The 10,288-nt window shown below is 46.3% G+C and overlaps 1 protein-coding gene across 2 annotated transcripts in view; it reads left to right on the top strand.

The window, feature by feature from the left end:
• Positions 1-238: 238 nt before the first annotated feature.
• LOC142832301 (zinc finger protein 431-like) overlaps positions 239-10,288 on the top strand; it is a 29,033-nt gene continuing 18,983 nt past the window's right edge. For both annotated transcript variants that reach the window (XM_075942698.1, XM_075942699.1), the window contains exon 1: positions 239-380. In XM_075942698.1, coding sequence (XP_075798813.1) covers positions 378-380 — 3 coding nt within the window. In that variant the 5' untranslated portion in view covers positions 239-377. The remainder of the gene's footprint in view (positions 381-10,288) is intronic.

The following is a 10,288-nucleotide window of genomic DNA, read 5'->3' as shown; positions in this document are numbered from 1 at the left end:
AGAGGAAGAAGGGAAGTGCCTGTTTAGTGCAGGTAGTGCAGGGAAGACTTTTCCAGTCCAGGCACAAGTTCTACATTGCCAGTCTCCACAGGTCAGGGACAGGTTTGTACCTGGAGATGCCCTCAGGGCTGGGAACCGCTGTGCTGCGAGCTTTCAAAATACTCTGTCCGTAAGGTGCTTGCGACTGTCAATCAGGACACAGTAGCCAATCAAGGCTTCCAGTTAGGCTGCCAGGCAGAACAAGGGAGGACACTTCCTGTCCTCCACGCTGTAGGCTCAGGGACCCCAGGACTGAGGGAGACTCTGTGGTTCCGTTTGCTGCGCTGTGACCCGCGGTCGGGAGCTGTGGGGAGAGCGGGGCGAGCTCGGAACCCGCCATGGTGAGCGAGGGCCGCCGTCCCCACGCGGGTGGAGCCGCGGGAGCCGGTGTGGGGTCCTCCCGGCGCTGTGGGAACGGGCGGATGCTGAGCCCCGTGAGGTCCCTGCTGTCCCTGCAGCTCCGGGTCCTGCGGCTTCTGAGTAACTTCCATCTGTGGGCTGAACCTGCACAGAACACCGGGACGTGGGTACTGTGCCTGCATAGTGCCGTACTGTGACGTCACGATACAGAGCGCGCGCACGCGCTGTGTTTCACTGTCGCCTAGGAAGGCACATTTGCTACCTCCTGGGGCCCTAGTCACTCTAGTGTCTTCTAGAAGTTCTGCGTTTGGCCCCGAACATTCACGTATAGGATCCGCCTGCAGTTAATTCTTTGCAGGACGTAAACTCTATGTCAATAACACATTTGCCTGCAGATAGCAGGGTAGTCCAGTCACTTGCCTCAGTAATGCCAGACTCACTGAGTTTCCCGGCCTAATGTGTTACAGTTGGTTCTGTAGAAATAGTGTTTTTTTTTTAAATTTCTAACTTTGCTCTCATGTTCTGTTGATTTCTTTCCCAGACAGTGCGATCTTTATTGCAGTCATACTTGAAGTTTTGAAATCAGATGATGTCACTGTGTGTGCTATGTACTCAGTCTTGTGTAGACCAGTTTTTCATTTATGATGAGCTTTCCACATCAGGTTTCTATTGACAGCAAAAATTGTTAGATATATTATTGCACTATTGCTGATTTATAGCTCAGTTGTGTACTGAAATAATAATGAGGCTTCCTGTCTTCAATCAAGTAATTTCTCTCCATTGATCAAGAGTTAATTCTTTTAATTACAAAGTTATAGTGTTGGTGACAGATATTTGTCACATCTCTGTGTTTCTGGCATATTTATCTCTGATGACATAAGATGTGAGGGTATATGTTTTTAATTTTTCAAAATTTATTTCATGTGTATGAGTGATTTGCTTGCATGTATATATGTAGACCACATGTGTGTTTGGTGTCCACAGAAGACAGTAGGAGGCATCAGATCCCCTGCAACAGCATCTAGGGATGATTGTGTGCACCATGTTAGAGTTGGGAACCAAACCCAGGACTTCTACAAGGAAAAAAAAGTGGTGGTAATTCCTGAGCCATTCCTCTAGTTCTAAACTTTACAATGTTCTATATGTGCTGAAAAGCAAGTGTTAAGAGAATTGAGGTTTGCTTAACACTCTGTCATTGGGGCTTGGGAGATGATGCAGTAGGTATGCTGGTTAGATTTGGTCAACTTGACACAGGCTGGAGTCAGACTGGCCTGTAGGCAAACCTATAGAGTGTTTTCTTGATTGATGCAATGGGGCTCATCCTACCCTGAGCAGGTGAACCCGAGTTTTAGAAGGAAGCCAGCTGAGCAAGCCATGCTAGCAGGAGGACACTTACAGCATTTCTAGCATTTCTCCAGGTCGACAGCACATGTGGAATGCACAAAGCCTATAGTATATATAAGCTGGCAGATCTGTTCCTGGCCTGCTCTTGTTGAGTGTCATCCAGAGTGGGAGACCTGTAATTGTTGAAGAGATTGTTCTCAATTAATCTCTTAAGTGTGTGGCATGATTTCTCATTGGGAAGGTGCACTAATTCTGGAACAGTTGCACCTTCAAGCTTTCAAAAACTGTTTTGAGACAAGATTTGTTATGTTTACTCTCTTTGAGTTGATCCCGGTGTTGAGGCCCACAGGGCATCGACCCTGCTGTCCTCCTGACTCCACCTCCTCAATTCTTGATTAAAGGTTTGTAGGAGCAGAGACTTGAGTCACAGAGTGGGCTGTCTATTGCATTTTCCTGTTAATGTGTGGAACTAAAGAGGTGTGTGTGGAACATATCTACTCCAGTGAGACCAGAATCGGAAGAATGGTTTATTGTGTACATTGCAGGGGAAACAGGCTAGGCCGTAGTGAGGGTAAAGGTTCTCTAAGTCATTGTCCTGCAGGTGTCTCTGTGATAATGAAGATTCTGATTGGCAGGCTGAGTGCCTTTCTGTGTACTTTCCCGGCATGCATAATCTCATACCATATGAATGAAGGAAAACCAAAATGATGGGTACACAGTTTGGGGAGGTTACCTTGAGCCACTGAAATCTCCGATTGGGCAACTCTCTCATGTTGGTCCGTAGAGACCTGGTTGTCTCAGTTTAGTCAGGTGACAGGATTGAGATGCCAAGCAATTGGCTGTGGCGTGTGTGTGAGCCTGCAGTACTCAGCAGCTAACATTTTACACAGGTCATACAGTCTCTTACATACGTGGACATGAGTTCTGTGCAGAGTGATGAGTATAGATCTATTTGCATTCTTCTACATGCACACATCCAGTTTGACCAGCATTGCTTGTTGGTGAAGCTGTCTTTTCTCTTGTGTGTATTTCTGGCATCTTTATCAAAACCCAGGTATCTATAGGTATCTATAGGCATGTAGGTTCATTCCTGGGTCTCAATTCAATTCTATTGATCAGTGTGTCTATTTTTATGTGAAAACAATATTTTTTTATTACTATACCTTTGTAGTACAGCTTGCATTCTGGAATGGTGAGACCTTCAACAATTCTTTTTCTGTTCAGAAGTGCTTTAGCTGTCCTGGGTGTTCTGTTTCTCCATTTTAGGTTGAGAATTATCTTTTCAAGGTCTGTAAAAAATTGTTTTGGGATTTTGATGGAGATTGCATTGAATGAATCTGTAGGTTTCTTTTGGTGGGATTGTCATTTTTACTATGTTAATCCTACCGATCCGTGACCATGGGACACCTTTCTATCTTCTCATATCTTCCTCAGTTTCTGTCTTCAGAGACTTGAAGTTTTTATCATATAAGTCTTTCACTTGCTTGGTTAGAGTTATCCCAATCTATTTTATATAATTTGAGGCTGTTTTGCAAGATATTATTTCCCTGCTTTCCTTCTCAGGAACGTTGGAGAGCTACTGATTTTTGTGCATCCAGCCACTTTGCTAAAAATGTTTATCAGCTGTAGGAGTTTCCCTGTGGAATTTTTAGAGTCACTTACATATACTATTGCATCATCTGCATAAAAATACTTTGACGTCTTCCTTTCCAGTTTATATTCCCTTAATCTCCTAGGTTGTCTTATTGATCTAGTGTATTCATGTTGAATAGATACGGTGTGAGTGGGCACTCTTCTTTTGTTCCTGATTGTAGGTGAGTAATTCTGAATTTCTCTCCGTTTAATTTGACGATGGCTGTAGATGATTCCTACTTGAACATGGTGAATGATCTTTTGATGTGTTCTTGGATTTCGGTTTTAGGTCTCTTATTGACAAGTTTTACATCTATGTTCATAAGGGAAATTGATCTGTAATTCTCTTTCTTTGTTGGTTCTTTATGTGGTTTAGATTTCAGGGTAACATGGCCTCATAAAATGAATTTGGAGCTCTACTGGCTGGTTTTGTGTTCCCACTTGACTCAAGCTAGAATCATCAGAGAGGAAGGAGGTTCAGTTGAGGAAATGCCTCCATGAGCTCCAGCTGTAAGATTTTTCTCTATTAGTGATAAACAGGGAAAGCCTCAGCTCACTGTGGGTGGTGCCATTCTTAGGCTGGTGGTTCTGGGTTCTATGAGAAAGTAGGCTGAGGAAGCCAGGGGGAGCAAGCCTTAGTGCTTACTGCAGTACCTCTCTTTGGACTCTGCGTCAGCTCTGACCTCCAGGATCCTGCTCTGTTGGAGTTTCTGTTCTGACTTCCTTGGTGACAATCAGCCATGTGGGAAGTATAAGCTAAATAAGCCCTTTCCTCCCCAGCTTTCCTTTTGGTCGTGATGTTTTGTTGCAGCAATTGAAGCCCTAAGACAGCCAGTGTTCATTCTGTTTCTATTTTGTGGAATAATTTTTGTTGTATTGATAATAACCTTTCTTTGAAAGTTTGATGGAATTTCGTGGTAAAATGATCTGGGCCCTGGGTTTGTTTGTTTGTTGTACAGAAACATCGTGTTTAAGCAGAATTCCTTTCTGTTGCCACTTCTATCCTGCTCCTCCCAGTGTAGCCCGGGTTAGTCAGGATGCTTGGAATCCAGGCATGTGCACCTGGTCAGCTTGATAGACTGTTTAAAAGTCTCTGGAAGAGTTGGGGTAAAGACTTCCTAATCAAACAAAAGCACTAACAGTAGAATTTATTTACATTTCTTTAACCCCAGGAGTTAAATCCAGCAGGATGTAGACTCTGGCAGCTGCTTCTGTTCTCCCCCATGTCAGAGGTCACTCCTCCAGGTTCACATGTAATCCTGTTAAGGCAAATTGTTAGTGTCAACTTTTATGTCAACTTGACACAAGCTAGAGTCATCACAGAGGAGGGAGCCTCAACTGAGGACATGCCTCCATAAGATCATGCTGTATACAAGCCTGTAGGGTATTTTCTTACTTTTTGATTGATGAGAAAGGACCAGCCATTATAGGTGGTGCCATCCCTGGGCTCATGGTCCTGGGTTCCATAAGAAAGCAGGCTGAGAACACCATGCAGAGTCCGCCAGTCAACAGTACCCTCCATTGCTTCAGCATCAGCTTCTGCCTCCAGGTTCCTGACCTGTTTGAGTTTCTGTCCTGTCTTCTTTCAGTGATGGACTAATGATGTGGAAATGTAAGCCAAATAAACCCTTTCTTACCCATGTTGCTTTTGGTATTTATTGTAGTCATAGAAACCCTAAGACAACCCCCCATGACTTTGTAAACAAACAAACGAACACCCATCTGTGCTGTCCAGATCTGTTTCTTCATTAACTGTCCAAACAGTAGGTGCACATCCCATCTCACAGTAAGATTCCTAAGGAATCAGTTCAAGACTTGATTACTGGTAGGTTCTCGTTCAACATTTCTTGTACTAGCATAGCCACAGAGACCTGAAATGCTTGGTAGGTTGAGGCAGGAGGATGTGCTTGAACATAGCTTGGCTATCTGGCCAAGGTTAGTTAGTCTCCACAATAAATGGACAAATACATATTTGTTGAATTTGACTTTTTTTGTGAATTAAGTTTTTGGCAGTATAAGTTGTGTGACCTTGTCAAGCTCCTTGCCTCTACAGGCCTTAGTTTGCCCTTTGTAGACTATCAGAACCGTTAATTTATAGAAATGAAGGATCAAGGATGTTCAGATACTGTGGATATTAGCATCATATGAGGACTCTGATGACCTGCACCCTCTCATCCCTGCCTCGCTTTCCTGGTTTTTACAGAAACTATTCCTCAGTGTAAATTCCTGGAAGAGGGCTCCAGCCTCACTTCACACCTCTACCAAGTGCTGGTGTCAAACACAGTCATTAGTCCCCTTTGCCTCCTGAGAATGTTTTAAGCAAGCATTGAGGTGTCAAATCTACAACAAACAGTAAAGATTTAGACAGCCCAATCTCTTCAAATTCCCTGGAGTGGCAGATCTCTCCCTTGACAAGAGAAGCCTCAGGAAACCCCAGCTCTTGTTTCCCCCAGACTCCCCTTCCCATTTTACCTCAGCTCTCTGCTTACTTTGAGCAGTTGGTGCTGGGCCCTGGACTTTCAACACATATTAAAGTGAAAGACACACAAGCAGTGGGGACTCCACCCAGACCACAGCTTCTAGGGAATTGAGAGGCAGGGAGAAGAGATGCTTGGAGTGACTTTTCTTCTATGTGTTCTTGTTGCCCGGGCAAGCCCTTTACCAAACAAGCCACAACCCTACGCCCTTTTAAGAAGTGTAAGTTGTATATACCTTTAATCCGAGCACTCAGGAGGCAAAGGCAGGTCTTTGAGTTTGAGGCCTGCCTTTTCTGTAGAGTGAGTTTCAGGAAAGACAGGGCTGCACAGAGAAACCCTGTTGTGAAAAATGAAAAGGGAAGGAAAGAAAACGTAAATGCTAAAACCAGGGAGGGCTCAATCCCAGCCCTTGGGAGGCAGATACAGGGGGATGCCTGTGACTTCTAGACTTTAGGCCATCCAGGGCTACATAGTGAGACTCTTTCCCCCAAACAAACAAGAAATGTAAGTGAGAATAGTAAAAAGTCAGTATTTGAAAGTTGCTTTTGTAGTGGGCACAGAATTGTCCCTTGAGGCCCTGGGGATGTAAATAAAGGAAAAAGGGCTCCCTACTCAGTCTGCATCTGTCTGACTCATCTTCCTTAATTCAGGGCATAGATGTAAGTCATTGTCCTAAACTGGAGCCACCTTGGTTGCAGGAAGAACAAAACCTAAGACAGAAATCCCTACCCCACCCCTGTATACAGCATATGTGACTGGCTACCTTCCCGATGGTGAGGCTGCACCCTGAAGCTTGACTGACCATCTTCCATAAGCCAGATTGATCCCCTTAAGAGGGATAGTGATGAGGGCTTGTGACCACCCTCATCTCGCACACAAGACTGACACACCTCTAACAGGATCTATTAACGACACATGCCCGAGATCCACCAGTGCTTTCTCTATTGAAACCTGGAGCTCACACCAGGAGTCCTGGGCTCCCTGCAGGATGAACCAGCATTTTGCCAACTCAGTTACATACCCAGAGCTATGTAATTAAATTAATTTATCACATCTCTGTAGCAGAGGGATGACTTTGCAGCCCAGATTCTTCTTTCTTTCTGGTGTCTGGACTTAAAGCCTTGAGAACCACACCTGGGTTCGATCTCCATCTCTATTCTTCACCTTTCCTATTCTGTCTCATTTGTGTATGGTGGACCCTTAGTAGAGCCTAACCTGCTGGGCCTTCCTGGTCAGATTTTTCTTCTGAAAGCCTTGGTAAGCACAATTGAACATTTCTTTGTACCTTGGTTATTTCCTGGCGGCGAGACTGTTTGCCACAGTGAGCTGGAAGCGTCTTGTTTGCACCTGTGACTGACATTTCCACACTCACAGTTTCACGGTGCTCAAGGCTGCAACTCCCCCCCCCCCCCCCCGCCACACTCCTTCCCACCAGCTCTTCATCCCCCCCCCCCCCGCCACACTCCTTCCCACCAGCTCTTCATCCCCCCCCCCCCCCGCCACACTCCTTCCCACCAGCTCTTCATCCCCCCCCCCCCCGCCACACTCCTTCCCACCAGCTCTTCACCCCCCCCCCCCGCCACACTCCTTCCCACCAGCTCTTCACCCCCCCCCCCGCCACACTCCTTCCCACCAGCTCTTCATCCCCCCCCCCCGCCACACTCCTTCCCACCAGCTCTTCACCCCCCCCCGCCACACTCCTTCCCACCAGCTCTTCACCCCCCCCCCGCCACACTCCTTCCCACCAGCTCTTCACCCCCCCCCGCCACACTCCTTCCCACCAGCTCTTCACACCCCCCCCGCCACACTCCTTCCCACCAGCTCTTCACCCCCCCCCCCGCCCGCCACACTCCTTCCCACCAGCTCTTCATCCCCCCCCCCCGCCACACTCCTTCCCACCAGCTCTTCACCCCCCCCCCCCGCCACACTCCTTCCCACCAGCTCTTCATCCCCCCCCGCCACACTCCTTCCCACCAGCTCTTCACCCCCCCCCCCCGCCACACTCCTTCCCACCAGCTCTTCACCCCCCGCCCCCCCCCCCGCCACACTCCTTCCCACCAGCTCTTCATCCCCCCCCCCCCGCCACACTCCTTCCCACCAGCTCTTCACCCCCCCCCCCCCCCCCCCGCCACACTCCTTCCCACCAGCTCTTCAAGTGATTTTCATTTCAGTCAGTGTCGCTGCATTGGCTTTGCCCTAGCAGATCTCCTTAGCTGTTAGGTATCTCTCCTTTATCTCTTTCCTTTGCTTGAAAGTTCAGTGAGCCCCTTTATCCTGTATCCTTCAACAAGGCCACTTGGCCATTGTTGAGTGACCCCCCCTTCCCCTCCTCACAGTCACTACTGTCATGCTGCATGTAACTGAGCAAAGTGTGTTTGGCTTAATTAAGGTTGTATTGACGCATAAGCAGGGCACTGAGATCACTTGCCCAGTACAGACCTTATGAAGGAAGGGGACTTTAAGGAGTAGGGATTGGAAGAGCTATCTTCTAAGGAGACTGAATGGTCAGCATTGGCATTCTACAGAAATCCCGAAACTTTCCAAGGAACTGGTAGATCTGAGCAGTTTCCATTCTGCAGCAGAGAGTTCTCGGTGGTGAGTGACTGTTTTCAAGTCTCTGGTGCATAATTCTTTTGAACCAGAAGTCTCCTGATGCATGCATCTCATCCCAGGAGCTGGGGAGGCTGAGGCAGGAGGGCTGCTAGATCTTGTAGCATTGAGCTTTCCCCCTGGTTCTAGCACCGTCAGAGGCACTATGGAGCACGGATTTCTGAAGCACTTCTCTCCTTCCATCTTCACCTGCATACTGGGTTCAAAATTCGTGTCCTCTGGCTCGGAATGGCATGCCAAGCACTTGTATCTGCCAAGCCAAATCACTGGTACACTATTATCTTTTTAAAAGACCCCTTATCTCTCAGAAATACACTTTGAAATATCTCTGTAGCCCAAGCTGTCCACAAGCTGTTGCATCTATGTAGCCTAGATTTATTTGAGCTTAGTCTCCCTGTCTCCGCCTCCAAATACTGGGATTGCAGATCAATTCTGAGGCAGAAGGCAATAAACACAAATTTCTCTCTCATGTTACTGTGCAAATTCAAAATTAATAATGAAATACTTGATCATGTAATATTCTGCCATACTACTTTGGTTTGACTCACCAAAAATTTAAATATATCTAAAGAGTATTTCACCAGGAAAAATAATATATTTATACTACCTATGGTGATATAAACACAATGGTCTCTGATAGGAGTGTTCCACCAAAATCGCTACATGTTACTGATGAACTGGATTTCTGTTTTCTTGAGTGCCTATGTCAGGAACTGGGTGCCTCGAATGACACCGATGATTGTCAGGCTAAATTGTGAGGTAGAGGTGGGGGGGTGTGGAGCACACAAGCTGAAGTGTAAGATGGGGTAGGGGTAATGTAGGGAAGGAAACTGAGACAGGATACTTGCCAAGTTAGAGGGGACCGGTGGCTTTCTTTGAGAATCTAGATACATTTTAATTTTTAAATGACAATTATTTGTTTACTGACTTGTATGGAGACTGACATGCCCGTGTCATTGTCCCTTGTGGATCTCAGATAAGAACCTATAGGAGTCAGCTCTACCTTTCCACCATGTAGGTCCTGGAAAACAAAGGGAGAGTCCCCAGCCCTCAGGAACTGGGAAGGAAGATCCAGTTTGAGGACAGCCAGCCCATCTTCTGGTGACCACCCGTTCACATAGTTTCTGCTCACATAATGCCCTGAATTCCCCTAGGCAGTCACCTCTGCAGTTTCAGGCCAAGATTAGTCCCAGTGGATGCCTTTCCCTATGTCAATAGCATACTAAGATCTGTCTTAATCATTTCAACCAGGGTCTGGATTTAATTTTGACACTGTCCAACTCCAATACTTAGGGTTATAGTTTTGCAAACATGCCTCTAATCCTGGCATCTTCCAGAATTCAACCTTGGAAAAGCTTTCATGACTCTAAGATTTCAAGACAGTGGGTACCAGCATCATGATACCACCCTTTCAGGTCAGGTTTTGCTTGTGGCCACCTTTGAATCAGAGTAACACAGTGTCAAATTAATCATGTAAGTTCTTTTCTTTATATATAGCCAGCAGCTTGTTTTGTTTTTAATTAACACATTTATTTGTGTCACAGCACCTAGAGCCAGTTGCCTCCTCCTGCACAAATACCACATCTAAGGCCATGTACAGTTGGGTAGACAGAAATGTTGAGTCTCAGGCCCTCCTCCCAGAGGACCTCTAACAGACCTTCCCTCACCAGTTTGGGAAGTGTAGTCAAACCCAAGCCAAGTAAAATGTGGTTCATAATTGGACATGGGCTACCACAATGGAGCTGCCCAAAAGCTATCTGGTCTAATGGTGAGATTTAGGCTAGCAGGAATACATAGTGTGGTACTATCTCAACAAAACCAAACAA

Source organism: Microtus pennsylvanicus, chromosome 12 (genome assembly GCF_037038515.1).
Source record: "Microtus pennsylvanicus isolate mMicPen1 chromosome 12, mMicPen1.hap1, whole genome shotgun sequence".
In the NCBI taxonomy this organism is placed as follows: domain Eukaryota; kingdom Metazoa; phylum Chordata; class Mammalia; order Rodentia; family Cricetidae; genus Microtus; species Microtus pennsylvanicus.
The sequence above is the reverse complement of the archived record's forward strand: the minus strand, read 5'-3'. Positions and strand labels throughout refer to the sequence as shown.